General features: G+C 41.9%; 1 protein-coding gene across 4 annotated transcripts in view; it reads right to left on the bottom strand.

Moving 5' to 3' along the window:
- Positions 1-1,265: 1,265 nt before the first annotated feature.
- The window catches only part of cabin1 (calcineurin binding protein 1), a 35,351-nt gene continuing 17,640 nt past the window's right edge, over positions 1,266-18,976 (bottom strand). For all 4 annotated transcript variants that reach the window (XM_068702921.1, XM_068702923.1, XM_068702922.1 and 1 more), the window contains 8 exons: positions 11,647-11,810; positions 11,457-11,553; positions 10,663-11,346; positions 8,673-8,747; positions 5,477-5,726; positions 3,540-3,704; positions 3,183-3,385; positions 1,266-2,773 (listed from right to left, as the gene is read on the bottom strand). In XM_068702921.1, the coding sequence (XP_068559022.1) occupies positions 2,630-2,773; positions 3,183-3,385; positions 3,540-3,704; positions 5,477-5,726; positions 8,673-8,747; positions 10,663-11,346; positions 11,457-11,553; positions 11,647-11,810 (1,782 nt within the window). In that variant the 3' untranslated portion in view covers positions 1,266-2,629. The remainder of the gene's footprint in view (positions 2,774-3,182; positions 3,386-3,539; positions 3,705-5,476; positions 5,727-8,672; positions 8,748-10,662; positions 11,347-11,456; positions 11,554-11,646; positions 11,811-18,976) is intronic.

Raw genomic sequence — 18,976 nt, 5'->3', positions numbered from 1 at the left:
TGGGCTAAATAAATTGACTTGACTATCCTGCAATAACACATTAGTCAGGCGGTTTCCTAATATTATGTTAGCCTGTGGGGTTGTATAGTAGTAGTAGTTTTAAAAGAAAACTGATAGTTTATATTTGTGTTTCATTATCAGCCAAAGGAAATCAGCATCAAGTACTGATCAACTTGTAATAACTTATTACATGGAAATTAACAAAAAATGAAAAACAAAATGAAACCAAAGCACATTAGGTGGGTTTTAGCCTAGTCATTTGTCAGTTGACAGGAAGAAAATCCATGCTCCTAACTATTCTACATTCTTAATACTTGTTTGTAGTGTGTGACAGTTTTCCTTGCCCCCTTATGTAATTTTATGTTGCCCTCTTTGCTTAGGTTTCTTAAAAAAAACCTTTACCTGATTAAATATAGGAAATTGAAATTAAATATATTTAGGATGCATACATACCTGATGTAGATACAGGGGTATTGCCACACTAAATCATTACAGCAGTGAACTAAAGGGGAAATCCTACTGTCAAAATAGAAGTAAAACTCTCATATTGATTAATATTATCAACCTAAATCACGCTGTTTGGGTAATTGTTCCATTACTTTATTAGTTCTAAGTTAGTTTATTATAAGTTGTGAATTTTGATAAGAGGTAGACAAACTGGTATTAACACTTTCATACTTATAATTAATTATAACAATATTTAGTGCATTCTGTCCACTTAAAAAAATACTTAACACGTAAAATAGAAAACATGTAACAATCTTCTGTTAGCATCCTGTCCTGTTTGATTAGTAACTTGTCATATGTCTTAAAATGAATTATAAACCTGTATTTATATTGGGCACCTTATGCTCAGAACTTACAAGTATTATGAATGCTCACAACATATGAAAAAAATAATTGAGGACGCTATTACTGTACTCACTGGAGAAAGTGATACATTGAGTAACAAGAACAGGAAAAAATTGAAATATTAGAAAATCTTAGGCGTAGTCAGGCCACTGTTCTACTAACTTATACATGTTGCATGATGCTTGTACTTTTGTTAGTCTTATATCTTTAGAGAATTGTTGAGGGTGCTGATTTCAAGCCTCAGTAAGCAACGGGTGCCCATTGGTCTCATAATAAATCACAGTTATTATGGCAGTCACAGTATTAAACTGCCCCCTCAGGTGCCAAAGAGAGCCCAAGAGGGCTGAGCTCATACAGACTACAAACAAAACCACCGTTTTACCTGATGTTTGAAGTAGCACGCAGAACAAATATGTGTTTCTCAAATATATTTTTGGTTTGACATCTATAATGCATTCATTCCAGACAGTTCACCCCCCAGCGCCTTGAACCGGGGGGGGGGGGGGACAATAGAAAACTCTTACACCAAAAAATAAACAAAACCAACAAAATAAAATCCCAATTCTTCTTTCTAAGGGTGATAGTTTACAATTATTCATTTGTGTCTTTTTCAAAAATTATTTTTAGACAGCTTTCAAGAAACAATCAGTATATATCTCTTTTTGTTTATATAGAAAACAATCTGTAAAAAACATTCTGTTGTCTTCCTCTGAGTTAAGCTAGAATTGTGATAAATTTATTAAAATGGTTTCAATGGAAAGGCATCTATATTAGAAAGTCATCCTCTGCAAGTGTTTCAATTCCACTGAAATCAGGAAGGATCATGTGAAGCGTCTGTTTCAAGGCAAGTCGCTTCCTGAGTTGACTGAAAATAAAGCTCAATACTCATTAAAGTCAAACACATTGGAGGGTATTTGGATTGTGATATGTACAAAAGCTAATTCATAATAACTGTCCACATCATTCAGATCAGTGCTGGTGACAGGATGTCTTCCTGGTAAGAACTGTTCATCTTAGCTACAAATGCACACCAATGAAAAGACAAAAATATAAAGGACAAAATATTACAAGAATACAAAAATAGCACAAAGTTAAGTGTCAACTGAAAAACATCCTAAACGTTCAGTGTAAACATTTCTAATCTGCTACAGGTTGTGAGGCTCCACAGGTGAACCTCGAATGCAGCCGATTGTCCTCATGTAACCCTTGTGTTTATCAAAATGTTGTGTACCAATGCAATGTGTGTTGCAGATGAAATTACCAAACCATGCCCAAGTAAGTGATCAAAGTGGTGGACAGCAGGTACATGCTGCTGAACATCAGTCCAGACTGAGGCACCTCAGATCGGAGAGTTCTCACACGGGGATCTAGCTGCAGCTTGGAGATATAGTCGGCACACAACAATAAAAAGAAACACGGAACTGGTTGGCTGTGCCAGATCCAGTGTACGGTAGAGTGCAGGATACACTGATGTGTGATATGCATAAATGGCACATTACAGACATGCTGCGAGACGAAAGCCATCGTCATCTGTCTTATCCACCATCAGTGCTGACGAGCTGGGCGGCACGGTGACATGACAGGCGATGAGAATACTGCATTTTTTTTGTAGTGCACATGAGGGAGCAATAGCATCAACACAGACAGCTGCAGTGACATGTACCATTCTTTTTTAAGACGTGGGGCACAGAGGTGACGACAAGTTGCGACAAAAAGTGTTTTTTTGTTCAGTTTCAGCGCGCGCACACACACACACACACACAAGGCCTTCAGCGGCTCAGATGTCCATGTAGTCGTCCTCTTCATCCGACTCGCTCTCAAGAGACGACTCCTGGCTGGATGTCTCCTGCACCTCCAGCGCCGGCTGGCTCAGAGTGTCCTTTTTCACTGTGGCTGCAGACTGAGACGACAAGATGACGTTCTGTAGAGGAGCAGATAGCAGGGGACACTGTTGAGTGTTAGACTAGACTACAGTTTTTCTAGAGTACTCTACTATACATATCATAGAAATGATTTCTAAACACTCCATAAGTTATTTGAACTATGTACATTTTTAGTTTTTGAGATATTCTTTTTTTTTTTGGTGCGAAGGCGTTGATAGCTTCCTTAAATTACGTTCTGCATGTAACGGCATGATGTGATAACGAGCGTACGTGATGACGCGAAAGACAGAAGCCTTAGCTTTCTGCTGCAAAAAGAATGACTGCTCTAGCTATTATGGTTTTATTTTGATATCGATTTAAACGGGATCATGCAAACAATAATGGGGTTAAACGTCTGCATGTGCGGTTATGAGTGCCTGTATACATACATAGAGGCAAACTGCATACCTTCAGTCTTTGTTTGGTTTCCTCTGAGATGCTGCCTTTAGGGGACAGAAGTGTGGGTGTCGGAGGCGTTACTGTGATTTCTGGTGGGAACTTGGAAACGGAGGAAGGGATGAAAAGCTTTGGCATGTTGTGCGGGACACGGGAGCGGATTCGGTTGGGGTCTGGAAGTTTAGACTGATCATCGCTGGCATACTGCTGCTGGTCTGAGAGAGAGAAAAATAAGAGCACATGTCTTAATGTTAAAACATTTTTTAAGGAATATGAGAGTCCCCGTTAGGTAGAGTTCATATCAGAATATCATCAATTCAACCCATCTATCCTGCTGTGGATTTTTTTCCCCGTCACAGAGGTTCTGACCTGGGCGTGGTTGTGTGGTACTACATGTGGCGGTTTCCTCCTGGAACCAGGCTGCTGCTGCTGCTGCCTCATGGCCTTGGGATACAGTGGCGAGTTTCATCTGCTGACAAAGGTGCGACTCCTGCTGTCGGTACGCAAGTCCCTCTGAGGGCTCCTCCCGCTCATCTGTGGGCACAAAAGCTGTTAAAGCTATGTCATCACAGTTTTACAATATTTGTTATTCTGGAGCGAGCCAAAGACTAGACAGGCGATATACAAATGAAAGTCCATTTAGCATCCCCTGCCCAGAAAGACAATTGAAGCAGTCATCAAATACACAGGGACAAAAGACACGAAGGATTAACAGCTTCTAGGACATAGTGAGTAAAAACTACAGTATTCTGATGTAGAAATACAATAGAATCATTCTGAACATTTGGCATCTCTGTGTGTGTACGTGTATCTGTATAATCTGCAAGATCATCCAACTTTAATAACATGAGGAACTCTAAATGGATCCACACAAAGTGCCAATATGCAGCTACTGGTTACACACACTTTCAGTAAACTGATTTATGATGAAAAATGTTCATGCAATAGCTCGTCACATGACCACTGTGTAGATACATCGGGTGATAACATGGAGTGCAATCTGAAACAGAGAGCCATGGAGTTAGCTGTGAAGCAGCATTGTGCGTTTCTTAATGAAGGACAGAAACCAGACGACTACGGCGGTGTCGCAGAGCGCTCGGCCTGACAGCTCATTTATAAAAGATTTGCACTTGAGGGGATTTGTTAAACACAAAAACATAAAAATAGAATTTGTCTCAAAATGTCTTGTTGAAATTGAACAAGAGCCCAAAACGCTGTTCTAGAGAGCAGCCTTACAATAACCGATTGTCAAGAACTAATAAATGATCTAAATGTAAAGAAAATGATCCACATAAGAAACAAGCCATTAGGTTGTACCAGTAGAGAGTTACGAATATGAATTTGTATTGACTTCTGATGCTTCATCAGTAGAGTTTGCCTCCATAATAATTACCGTATGAAAGGAGGAGATATCTATCGATCGATCGAGTCCACAGGCGCCCCCCCTGTTGTAACAGTATATCTATCTATATCTATATCTATAGATATAGATATATATATCTCAAGTTTGTTGCTTTTGAGATGTCTACAGATATCAAAGAGGTAACATTAAGCTTTGGTTTCAGAGGTTGCAGTAAAAAGCCAATCACAGAAAATGGGCCCAAAACAGGAAGAGAGCCAAATGCAGTGGCTCCATTTGCTGAGTGAGCACTTATCTGAAAGAAAAGAAATGAAAGCTGCTTCAACAACAAGAGGATTGACTTTAGTGTCTCCAAATGCTTTTGACTGCCCTCTAATGGCCTCATACAAAAATCAAATGTGTTAAAATATTGTAAATAGTAATCAAATCTAATGACTACAAAGGAAAAAAAAAACACTACCAATTTATACATATTGATAACTCAAGTTCACAGGTTGAGCTGGTATTTTATCAGGGGAAATCAGGCTGAAGACACCGGCAGCAGGAATTGCATCTTTAGATATTAAAAATGTGACAAACACCAAACCTGACAATTCATTATGAGGATCAGCAATTATGTCAAACCCCTCCAGAAGCTCAGAGAGTAACAGTCTGTAGGTCTTGTTGGGGAAATAATAAAAAAAAAAAAAAAAAAAAAAAAAAGGCAAAATATAAGCAGACCAGAGTCTGCTGTTACGTAACAGATGTGTGGAAGTCCACAGGCGCCCCCTGTTGGTCACATGGACTACAGCACTTAAGGATCTTCACAATTGCAAAAGAGCAGTTTCTCACTAAAATCCTCAATGCATCAGAGAGGACGATATCTCGTATTAAAATGTGTGTACACTGCATTGTGACGAGAGCAAAGAGCCACCATAGAGTGGTGCTGGAGAGGCGACCACCGTACCTGTGTGTGGTAGGAAGGCCATGGTCGCAGCAGGGTGGCTGGCTGCTCTCCTGTGCTGAGGCTGATCGTGGAAGCCTGAGGCGTGAGCTCTGGACAGCTTGCTCAGGGGCTCGTACACCACTTTGGCTTGACCCTCCGGGGTGGACAGTGGGTGGCAGGCGGTGTGGCTGAGCAGGACAGGCGTTGACAGGGAGGCGGGGAAGAAGATGTCCTTTGTGTACTTGGGCGTGGTCGGGGCGTCACCTGCAGACTGTTGGAGACAGAAGGAGAGCGGTGGTCGTGAGAAGGTGCGACTGATCTCGGGGATCCATCTGCAGCATTAAACCCTCCTCTAGAACTGCACATCCTCTTCTCTGGAGACAGAATCTGGTCAGAGACTCAGTCGATTACCGCTGCACTTTTTCAAACAACACATCAGCGATATTAGTCTAGGTGTCTTCCACATAAGCGGTAATGAAATCCCTTATGGAGTTGCGACGTAGTCCCCCCCCCCTTGTGTGCTGGACTCAGCTCTACACCGCACTACATCCCTCTGAGCCGTTCCTGTGTGTCCTTTTGAGGACCACTTACAAGCAACAAGAGCTGCACAAACAACCTGCGACAACAGCCGCCACGCTTCCACAGCCGCTGCCATGGCAACACCGAGGAGCACAGTTAAAAAAAATAAATAAAAAACTGAATACACTTTCTCTCATTTTTAATTTAAAAAGGATGAAAAGTTGAGATGACAACTAGCCTTTATAAACCTGTGATACCAGCTCTTCACTCTTCTGTATGAACTGTGGCAAAAATGTACCAAGCTGAAGAAATCATGTTATTGTATTGCATTAATTATGGAGACGTGTAAAAAGTAAATACGTTTTTGTTTTCTGCAACAGAGAATGAGAATGCTTCCATGTCAGAGGTACATTTATCAAGATTTCAAAGCCATGACACACTCCTGTCATGACAAGCCTGCTTTGACAGATACATTATGTTTGCACAAGATGATTTGGCAATAGCATAGAATTTTTCTCAGGCTCTCTGCTGGGAGTTTAAGTCAAATTGTGCTCTGAATCACAGCTGTGTGTGATGGAGCTCCCCCCACGGGATTCACACAGCAGAGCACAGGTGAATCAAACAAACAAGAGTAGCCTTCCAGAAGCTTACACGGATCCTTCAGCTCCACACACAAGCGCCACGCAGCAGCTTCAAACATGCAGCAGCAGCTCCAAGCATGCAGCAGCAGCTCCACAGTCAGCTTTGATGATTCATACCTCATGAATTAAACACCACAACGAGAACACCAACAAGTCAGCTGGACCGTGTGCATTAGAAGAACACTGTACCTGAGAACATTGCAGCACATTAGCATGCAGGCCTGTCTGTAGGTTCCTCGAGTGTCTGCTGTGTGCTGAGAGTGAGGTCCCACAATATGAAGTGAAAGATGGTTCTGTGCAATTATCGAGATTGGGCATTAAATCAGATTAGAACAGCTGTAGTTGTCGTGTTCAGGTTTGGTCAACTTTCCAACACAATTGAATGACCGGCAAACCGAACACTTTAATTAAATTGCCTGCCCAAAACGGGGGGGGGGGGGGGGGGGGAGACGACGACGACGACTGACTGACACTGGAGCTCCTTTGTGAAGCAAATGCCCATATTCTTCTTCGACGAATAAAACCTTCACATTCTTCAAACCCTGCTGACATACAGCAGGTGAGACTGGAGTGCTTTAATGAAGTACCTCCATCGAGTCTCTAAAAGATCATGACATCAGTGACAGTAATTAAGCGCACAGGTCATGTAGCCGTGTCCTTTTTTTCCTGATATGGCATCAAACTGAGGGAATTAACAATACACAGAGCACGACGCAGACAATTCTTCTCGCTCAGCACTATGCGAGCAGGACTCGCTCTGCACTTGTGGGGGCTTGAAGGAATGTGTGAACCTGTTAAGAAGCAGGCAAGAATTCTTCATGCCCTCGAGCTGAGAACGCTAAGGTGCCTACTGACAATTCCCACTACATACAAGTGTCGACTGCAAACCACGACATGAGCTGGTGGCACAATAGTTACACGTAAACAAACAGAAAAAAGCTTGTGCACAGAAGTCTCCATGTATACCTGACAAGTTAAATATAATCTCATTTGAAATAAAAAAGGTACAATCATAGTGAAACAGACATGAAGCGCATCAAGATATTATGGAGATTTATACAGGTAACATAACTTGAGACTGGTTTCAAAAGTGCTCATACAGATGTTTAAGTAAACAAAAAGATTATTATTATTTTTTTTTTTTTTTACACATTTAAGAAATGAGGCTTCTGAGCCTCATCTCTGTGTTGTGTGAAAATTAGACAAAAGAATGTTCAGACAAAACTCACAAACAACAAAAAGATTCAAGCAGAAAATAAGATGACGCGATCAGTGAACTAGGAAAACACATTTATTTTGCCCACAGCTACTTCTTGTAAGCCTGAGATTCGGGGGAACATCACCGTGACAACAGTATGTGGGCAGAGAGACCCTTGTCGATAGTGTGGGCAGGAAGGAGGGATGATAGGAAGGAGGAGGGATGTTAGGAAGGAGGAGTCACCGCCACAGGGTGGAAGCAGAGCCACTAACAATCCGATGAAGAAGTACTGAAGACAAAGCTGAGCTAATAGTCGGTTTAATACCAATGGAACCAATTAGACACATATTTAATGTATTTATTGTAAATCATATCCCCATTGCAATAGGCAACATGCATACCGATGCTCAGTTGAAACCAATGACATGTGTAGCTTGGTGAGTGAGGCTAAAAAGGGACAACAGGGAGCATTCACACCACGCATTAAACTATATTTAGCACTGGCAGACTGAAGCAGTCACTTATCAGTTTAGCACATTTTACTACAGATGCTGCACTTTCTATTATAACCTAAATAGCAGACAAGTAAAATGAACATTCAAACTACTTGGATTGGCAGATGGTTGGGGTGTATAACATGGGGACAACTCAAGAGATAGTTGCTGTTGCTCACTAAAATACTGCTAATGCACCATAAACTTGTTTCGAGTAAAGCCTTAAATCATCACAACCTTATGTGAGACTATTCACACAAGATGGGAGGAAAAAACAAGTATTTTTGCATCAACTTGGATAAAACACAAATAGATAGAATGTATGTACATTTAGCTTTTTCTATAATTGTAGAGCAGTGTTTTACCTGTCTTTGGGCAGAAGTGGCCAACTGTATCTGGCAGAACTTCACAGCTTGGTCCAGAGCGACATCCTCATCAACCTGAGACGGGAGAAAAGGCAGAACAAGGACATCAGGCCACAGCAACATGTCAAAGCAACATATGCTTGTGGTTATATTCCTCAAATCTAGTCCTTGGAGCAGTGCGTGTATTCTGCAAATTCACCATATATCTCTGTGGTGCACACACCATGTTAACTACTTGCTATGTCTCCACAATAATGCCAAACCAACAACATATTATTCTGATTTTGTATCGAAGCCAGTCGGATGTCTTCCGTCTCTGATCATAGCACCAGTAAAGAAAGGCTCACATTAAGGCCCAGTATGTATATGTATATGTGTGTGTGTGTGTGTGTGTGTGTGTGTGTGTGTGTGTGTGTGTGTGTGTGTGTGTGTGTGTGTGTGTGTGTGAGTTAGTGAGCTTAGCCACAGCCCAACATCGTATACTGAGCAGCAATCTTGTTCACACAGCTGTTATGTTCCTTCCAGCAGCCTGCTGTATGCAGAGGTTCAGGGACCTCCAAAGGGAGGGATTTTTTTATTTATTTACAGCGGCCTCGTTCTAGTTCTCAAATTATGCCAATTGTTAAATGGACTGAGTCAAGCCACAGAGGACAGCCCTCTTCTTTCAATCCATGTCTCTGCAAACCTTCCTTGTCAAACCGCATACAGTTTGCAGTAATGACTTATTAATATCACATAATAACTACTATTAGAATAGAGAGAATTTCAACAACAAACATCCCTAGCACATCAACTTAATGTGACATGATATACTGTGTTCTGATGGCGATTAATTGAAATGTACCACCTTAAGAGTGAGCTGAAAGAAAGTTTAATATCCGACTGAAATACGCAGAAGTAATAACACATAAACACGGATGCAAACGATGCAAGCTACAGATCAAAACAACCAGAACCACATGCAGCTGTGCAATGCAGCCGACCACAAAACCACTGCAGTTTGTTCAAGTAGGTGCAGAAAAAGGAGATGCTTCTGGAAAATGTCCAGGCTTATTAATTGCACAACTCATTCTGTGACGGGAAACATGTCGTGGCTGGTTCTGGCTGCTCTCTCTTATGGGTGTGTCTAGGAAAATATTCTCTTTGCCGTCTCAAAGAGCACAGGAACAACAAGAGCTGCTGAAGCTAACTCCTCTGATTTCTTCTTTCTCCTTTTCAGCTGTTCATCCTCTACTACACTCACAGTCCAGATACAGCTCTCTGGCATAACACAGCTAACGACATGGCAACTTCTGTAGGGCAAGCATTGATCTTCAGCTCAATATGGCTATATGCTGATGTGGGCTGTTTTGTACTACAGCATCAATGCCATAAAAAGCACTACAAGTTGGACTAACTTTCAACAACTGAGGAACACTTGCTCTAGAGAGATCCAAAGAAACTTCTCTCTTCTTTGACACTTCCTACACAGGAAAAGGTTAACATAATGATTTCATGTAATAATTATAGTTATACATATAGCAGCCCTCTCCTATTACAAACATGTCTTCGACTGTTATATTATACAACAATTGGCGGACATAGACATGAGAAAATTGATTCAGCACATTCAAAATGTAGTTGGGAATGCAATAAGATGCTTACATCTCACAAGTTTAATTGAAAAAAAAAAAAAAAGAAGAAGCAAAAAAATCAATATATCTTAAAAATACCCTGTGGTTACTTTTAGAGTCAGCAACTTGTTTCAGGAGTGAAAGTAGAACACAGAGGTTGAATTTTGGTAACTGCAAGTAAAAAAAAGTACTCTATGAGCTGAAAGAGGGAAAGTACCTCACCTACAGAGGGTGTTGTGCTACTAATTTAGTTAGAAGAGGGGTTTCCCAAGCACAATATATTTTAGGAGGGAAAATATCAAGCTTGCATGACTTTGCAAAATAACCAAAAATGATTGCAGTGCATATACTCAAAACAATAATGTTTAATGTTTTACCTGTTTCATGAGCATATAAGTCTCCGACATGATCTTCTCAATGCGGGCCAGGTCGTAGGTCATGACTTTCTGGCCCTGCTGCCACACCCTGTAGGCGTCAAGCAGCAACGTTTTTCCGGACTCCACGTCGTCAAGAAGCTTTCTTTTCCTGTTTGGCCGTCGGAGTAGCCCCTGATCGGTCCCGCTGGCTGCCACAGTCACCTTGGTTGCTGAGGCTTGGAGCTGCTGCTGCCTGGAACTGATACTCAGCTCCTCTAGAGACAGCTCTGGTGTCCGGCTGCTGTCAGTCACTTTCTGCTGGGGCTCTATGACACTCAGGGAGGTCTCAGCCTCCGTTTGGTTGCCCTGAGGATCTATGGTAATAGAGGGCCTCCTCCAGTGGCCAGAGTCAAGGTCCATGGGCTCCTCTGGCCCGGCTTTGTGTCCCTCACTCCCAGCAGTCTCTACCTTCCCCAGGTAGATTTCCTGAACCGTACTCCCTTTATCTACGGCTAGCAGTGGTGGGGTGAGTTGTGCCTGGGAGGCTTCCTTGGGTCTTGTATCAGTGGCACAGGCTCCCTCTGTGATCCCAGGCTTCTTAGGTGGAGCATGTTTGTCGTCCTCCGAACTGGGCCTGTTGGATGCGTCCGTTGTGGTCATCTCCCCCATTGAAGGCACAGGCGTTTTGTGAAGCTGCTCAGACACCTGAAAGAAAACAGAACCATTTAAAATACGAAGTGGGTGCATGCCAGACGTCTAAAACGCTGAGCGGACCTCAGTTCTTAGTGAGTGTGTAGTGATTTGTGCTCCCTTACCCCTTTGAGACTGTTCAGATTGTCCTCCAGGACTTTTACAGTTAGGAAGTATGCTCTCTTGGCCAAAACCTGGCGATCAACATCCCGTAAATACTTCCTTGGTAGCAGAGAAAGAAGCAAGAGAGATGTCATGGAACAATTACATAATACATAACAGAAATAATAAGTGTCATACAAAGTGGCTCCTTACTTTCCCTGGTCAGGGGTTCTCTGCAGCATAAAAGAGACTTTCACCAGAGTATCGTGATCCTTAAGCTGAGACAACACCTCCAGCAAGAGGACAATGGATCGGTTCATATGAGAAGCAAAACTTCCCGGGCGATCAATCTCATCCACTGGAATACGCCAGATGCCCTGAAGGAGGAGAAAAGAGAAAGAAGAAGTTAAGTTTGACTGTGCTACAAACTATAAACAAAAATATTATGTTTTCCACAAACACAGCTTTTAGTTTAGCAGGAATTTGATTTGAAAACATGGACCAGTTACAAATATGTCTCCAAATTGGTTAAGGAGGCAAAATAGTGTTGAGAAGTAGCTGCCTGCATTTAACTAGTTTGACATTCGACAACAATTTGTGAAATTCTGGAAGTTATGTTTCTATGACTGCTCTCTGCTGCTACTCCAGGTTTACAAAAGCCTAAGAAGTGTATGAGACAAGGAAACACTCAACAGGGACACACGGAAAAACTGAAAGAAAAGTAGAGGAAAATTAATGGGAGTTAAAGAAGAAAGTCCTAATGAGGGGATAGGAAGGCTGCAGGAGAGATCTTGCGGACAAGCTGGCCATGTCGGAGGTGGGGAGGAAGGGATGAGGGGGGGGCTTTCTCTCTGGGAACACATGATAGGCAGCCTCATTAGTGCTCAGCTCTGTCCAAGCAAAGCAACAGACCAGCAGACTGGCTGCCAAAAACCCAGTTCTCCTTGATGAAGTGTTTTTTTTGATGGACAAGTCCACCTTTTCTGTGAGCACATGTCCTCTCAGCAGGTGAAGCGAGGCGAGGTTCTGCACTCTGCAGCTACTGATGCGAGTGCAGATGGTGGCCTAGGCTGGGTGCACTTATACAGCACGTGGCGCTGAATACAGCGTCTGGCCTCAGAAAACGTGTGTGAGACAAAACAAAAGATGACCATATCAGGTCAGAACAAAACAAATGAGACGGCTCCATCAGATGCTGAAGGCACTGGGGAGAACGGTCCTCCCGCAGAGACAGCCCCAGATTGTCAGATGACATTTCCAAAGCCACCGGAGTGGAACAAAGCAGTGGAGAGAGGTAAATAAAACCCCTCAAAACAAATCACATTCCAAAGGACGAATTTAAACGTTTGTACTCTAGTGTGGCACCGTGGTACGAGCCTCCACGTGAGCTACGAGAATGCAAAAAAGCCGTTCATGCTCAACGCACTGTTCGTTGCATTATTATGCAAAACGCCAGAGGGCCTACAAACAAATTGTACTGAGAAGAAGCAAGAAAACAACCAGCAAAATGCCAAACTGGAGGAATTGTATTCAACTCTAATCTCAGGCCTTTATAAAAGCCCCATTAAGAAGAATGTCAAAAATGAAATGCATTACAATGAAAATAGAAGGTTGAATAGCCTGTTAATTTGAAATGTAGATTTTTTTTTTTGTTCTTTGTAAAATCCTTAGACCTGTTAAAAGCTCTGATATCAGTAAACTATTTGACAGTCATGACTGAAAAGCTGAGTGCGCAAACAGCGAGTGCCTGATGTGCACGACCAAGCGACACAAGCTGTGAAGTCGTTTTCTGGCGCCGGTTTCAGTGCGCAGAGTAAATACTAAGCTTTGTAGCCTGCTCCCGAGATGGATCTCACTGGCAAAGTGTCAGATTGGTCATCTAAAAATGTAATATAGAAAGTCATCCCAGAGAACCAAACCCTCTTGTGTTTACATTTAAGACTTCCTTTGAAAAAACCCTGAATCAAGAATGCATTTTTCACTTTTAGTTCATGAGGGCTACTGACTTTCTGCTTACAGTCATCGGATTACTTTTGAAATAAATATTTCTTTTACTGTGATGATACAGGAGCCAATTCATTCTGATGAAATGACAACTCAGATCTAGTGGTCAACAAAAAGCTCTGAAGAACAAGCTCTGACGGCTGCGTGAAAATTAGATTTATTATCATATGATGCAATCAGGCAGGGCTTGGGAAGGTTTTAACCTTTCAATGCACAGATTAGCAAATGCCTCCAATAGGAAGAGAACGAGTATGATGAGGGGGGGAGCTCCGCACACTTAGAAAAACATCTCTAATGGAGGAGAGTTGTTCTTCATCAAAGACCCATCCAACCGCAGCAAATCTGTTTAGGGAAAGCAGAGCCATGGCTTTACACAGATTACGCTGGAGCACAACAGCTAAAGCAGATTTGTAAGACTAACTGCAATGATTTTAAGCATCTTTTTTTGTGAGAGAAAATATGACCATTGCTTAATATCTGGAGCAGCTTTGGCAGATGTGACCAATACATAACGCAAAAATCAGACAGAGATTAAGATGCATCGCAAACAAGGGATGGGCGAGGGATAAATACATGAGGAGAAAAGCCTTTGGTACAAATGGTTCTAAAGGGTTTCTCTGTTTTGGTTGTAGAGGATGAGGAGAACAATTACATAGAAGACACGTCACCTAATTAGTCGCTTATTCATGTATTACAAACAGCAACATACTGTTGTAGCATAACAAAAAAAAGGCAAAAAAAGAGGATAAAGAGCATGGACTAAGTACTTGTGGTCCTTCTTCCTTGTGTGAAACCCTGGGTTAAAACTAAATGCTGGCTGTCTGCTGAACAAGATTTGGAGGAAATCCTCAACCTGTTGTCTGATCAACTTCACATACTCATGTCTTAACATGCTGCTAGTGGCAGGAAAGGCACAGGCCCAGCATATGACCATGGTAAAACTTATTAACTGCAGTCACTAATGCAGTTTACTGGTAACAACAATATCACCATTTCATCAACCAACTACAACTTCAGACTGTAGGATTTAGAAGAAAAACCCAAGATGGATGGTTACCTGCATTTGGCAGGTGTACATTTCATCATTCTGCATTTTTATTTCTTACATGCAGAAGTCTAAACATTTAAGAACCTCAGGAGGACTGACTTAAACACATTTTCTTTTGCTGATCTGTAACATTTAACAAGAGCATCACTGAATTAAGAAGACTTCTCCAAGTATAAACACAAACTCAGAAAGCGACATAGGAACTCTGCTCACGCAAAAACCTACACAAACTTGTACTTGATTTGGGGAAAAAAGTCAAGAGGAATAAAGAGGAAGCGACTCACCATCACCAAAGAAAGCTACTCCACTGCGCCTGTGTTAGTATTCTTTTGGACAGTTTCTTACTGGCGGTAGCAGCACCAGCAGCCCTGGCAGCGCCTCCACCCTGAAAGAGGCTCACGCTGAGAGAGCAAAGGGTGGGCTACATTTGGGTGCTAGGGCAGCGAGAAGAAGAAGAGGGAAGCACAGCTGCACACGGCAGAACAGGAACAGAAGAAGAAGAGAAGGAGAATGGCAGCTGCCTTGGCAGAAGGAGAAACGGCGCTGCAGTTGGGGCCTATAAGCTCAGTATGCCACCGACTCGTTCCTCTCCTGCCTTCAAACCCAGCCATCTCAAAACAAAAACACCCACGCACTCTATCTCCGCTCTCCCCTGACCCCCAGCCTGCTGGAGTTCTCTCTCTCCCTCTCCCCTCCTCCCTTCCTCTCTCTGGCACTATACAAAGCGTACAGCCAATCCTTGTAGGCCTCTACCAGCCAATCAGAAACTCCCGCCCCATTAGTACACACCCACACACAAACAGAGGAGTGAGAGAGAGTAATGAGGAAGCAGAACGAGTGCAACAGAGAGATGAGATGAGTAGAGAGAATAAGGGCCAGGGGGAGGGGTAGAGCGTGATCAACCTGAAGACGGCGCAAAAGGAAAAGAACAAGAGAACATAAACTCAATGCGACCACGTCCATCCATACACACACACACACACACACACACACACACACACACACACACACACACACACACACACACACACACACACACACACACACACACACACACACACACACACACACACACACACACACACACACACACCTCTTTTTTTAAACTCTGGTCGTGTCTCTTCAGCTGGCCACCATAAACATACTTAGCGCACACACACCTTGTTTTTCCTGCTTCCTGTGGTGTGAGTGAGGGAAAAAAAACTGCTGAAAAATGTCAAGCGTAAGTGAACAAAGAGCAGAAGTGGAAAACCCACTGGCAGCCAGATTCAACCCAGTTCAATCAGAGTCAAACCACAACATGTATTCATTGAGCCAATACTCCTCCCCTAAGAAAAAAAAAAAAAAAAAAACAACAACAAGGTTCTCCTAAATGAAGCTCCACCTACTACACATTGCACAGCTGAGCACACAAATGTTTGAGTCATACATCTAACCGAAGCAATAACTGTTCCCCAGAAGACTATCCTAACTGAATATAACAAGACACTGAGGCCTACCTACAAGCAGAGTTACATTCAAGCAGTCAAATCAAACATGAATGCTGGTTCTGAAAAGACAGGATCCGCTCAAAACATGTTTTCCGCAAAGTTGCAAGACCAGGATGGATTTATGTTTTTCAGAAATGTAGCAAGAAGAACATCTATTCTCTCTGGAGCTTCGTAGAGAGAAAACATGCGAGTGGGTGGAAGAATATGTAAGCAATGAGTGTGTGTATGTCTGGTCGAGGGGAAGGAGGGAGGAGGAAACATCGTGCCAGAGTGAACACACAGGGACGATCTCAGTAGTCCTGAGCAGCCAGAGGGCCTGTTATTACAACACCATTAAAACCAATATCATTAGATTCAGCCGTGACATTCTGTAACAGGGACAAGTAATAATTGCATTACTATATTCCTTTATAATAACTTACAGACAATGATGGCATTTGTTACAACACAAGCTGATTTTGCACTAGTCTACCAGGGTCTATGTTACTTAACAATATCTGTGCAATTCAAGAGGAAGATATACCCCTTAAAAAGCAGGTTTATTGACTGCATTATAAAGCGCTTTACTACAAGCAGCTGAATTGAAGCAGTAAGTAGAGTAGTGAGTCTGATCTAAGGCTGGTCGATAATTCAATATGATAATTTATCATCTTTCAGTGGAATAATATGGTGACATTACCGAAATACACACTTTTCCTTTGTCATGTATTTAATTCACACAAGAGAAAAACCATGTGGTTTATTGAATTACCAATAAACATCACAATATTATGATATATATTGTTATAGAGATATGAAAAATGACCTATATCGCCATATAATATTTTGGCCATATTGCACCGCCTTAGTCTGAGCCTTCTGAACTGGCACACAGGTCAATAAAAATACAAGTCAACAGCCAGTTGTGGCAGAAAGAATTAGTCCAAATGCCCTAGTATCACAACACAAATGTCAATGTATCAATAATGTATCGCAAAAGAGTATACCATGACATATTACATCATAAATTATATATCTGACTCCATAACTTAATTCAATAACAACTACATACATAATTATGAGTTTATCACTGGTTTAAAAGTGAACTGGCCCTCCTAGAGAGCACTCATCCCAACAACCACACCAATAAATTATGCAACACAAGCTCGTCTGGATCATTTCTGAACAGCAATATATAGGTTACCAGTTAGTGCAGTCCAGCCAAAGCAAGAGGGAGAAGTAGGGCATCATGACCTACATTAGGGATTTCTAACAGGCTCATTGAGGTGCGCACTCAGCAGCAGACTCAACTTTTCTTGACATCAAGATGTTTGATATGTGATCAACACCCTTTGTCTATTTGTGGCAGCTCTCACGCTGGTCATTACAACACTGGAGAAATAACTCGAACACAATATATCTATGATGAGTGACGGGTACGGCTGAACGCAGCTGTCAGCTGAGATCGACTTGCTTAAAGTACACAGCTTAGAAAAGCTGACTTTAAGAGTTCTGCTTCAAAATCCACTTCTACCTGGCAAAAAAAGGTGTCATGAACAATGACTTTCTAGCAATTAAGCGCCGTCACTCATCAAAATAAAGGGTGGAAAATAACAGGCTGTGTTTCCACAACTTTTTGATAATTTATTAACTACCCAGAACTCATAGACTCAATGAAAACAGGCATGTTTGATCAATATTTAGAAAGGTTTGTATTGTCCTGTGGTAGTGAAGAGAGAGGGAACAGTTAAGCTCCAACAGTTGGTCTGCCAGGGTGGCAGGTTTGCCTCCAGAAGGGGCTCTGTGAGAACCCAGTGGGAGCCAGAGCGCTGCAGAGCTCTCCTCCAGCTCAGACCTGGCCCACATCGCTTCTACCGTCTGTTACCAGAAGCCTTCATTTGACTCTAGAGCCTACGCAATCAAACGTCCAAAATATGATATAATAATACAAAATATGCCCTCGAAAACGGACAATGTTGACAGGATGTGACGTTCTGCTTGTGTTATCTGCTCAGTAACAAAGGTGAGTGCATTTAGGCTTTGAGAAGAAAAAAAAAAAGGCAATTTCTGCACTCACTGAAAAGACATAATATCTGCTTCAAGTGAAAAGAGTTAAATGAACTGACATGCAGAACAGATGACAGATTCAGTCAGTAATCTCCTTCACTGGAACCCAGCAGAGGCCTTGTAATTCTAAGAGGCAGATAATTCAACAATCCCCCACTGTGTGCGACTGTATTCATAGCAGCGCATTTATCTAGTGATTCATATTTAGGGCTGATCTTTTGTGCATCCAACTGAATTACGTGAATAACGTGTGTGAAAAGGGTAAGCCTAACAGTAGTACGCCAATCATTCACTCACAGCAAACAGCTCATTAGTCACAAACACACTCTACTGCTTCACTGGTTCATCCTCTGGGAGTCACCATTAGCTGCGACTGTGCAAGTATGTTTTATGATGAAGCTTAACTTTAAAAAATACTTCTGAATGTGTTGTCTTCTCTAGTCACATTACAGTGGGAACAGTGCTTCTGTGCATGTGCAAACATTTACTATGTTTGCAAAATGCATAGGATTTGTTTTGAAATATTCCTAAACTATATGTGAAATGATTCTACATGTGTACATTGATTCTTAGCCAGAGGTGCCAATTGAAAAAAGAACCGGTAGACCGAGAAGTGAATGATTTTAGTGTCAACACATTCACCCAGAAACCTTGGCTTAGCTCAGGTGACAATTTTGATTCTGGAATCAATACCCTGAAAGGTGCTGTGTCGCATACCAATTTTGAGTGAAAATAATGCATTAATTTATTAGATTTCAAGGAGAGATTTCTATTGTTTCAGGCATGCCTGAATCTTTATTTCCAAGTCAAATCTTTTATGCAATACTTTCCCTGAAACTCACATTAAGAAACCTTGTTTGTGCCAAAAGTCAGTAATGTGAAATGTTTTCCGTTACTTCTGCCGCACACAATTTTTTTTAATGACATCTTTACTATTTTTGGTGTTACTATAATG

The sequence above is a fragment of the Cebidichthys violaceus genome, unplaced genomic scaffold (genome assembly GCF_023349555.1).
Source record: "Cebidichthys violaceus isolate CVI_PGR_0920_01 unplaced genomic scaffold, fCebVio1.0.p SCAF_9, whole genome shotgun sequence".
In the NCBI taxonomy this organism is placed as follows: domain Eukaryota; kingdom Metazoa; phylum Chordata; class Actinopteri; order Perciformes; family Stichaeidae; genus Cebidichthys; species Cebidichthys violaceus.
The sequence above is the reverse complement of the archived record's forward strand: the minus strand, read 5'-3'. Positions and strand labels throughout refer to the sequence as shown.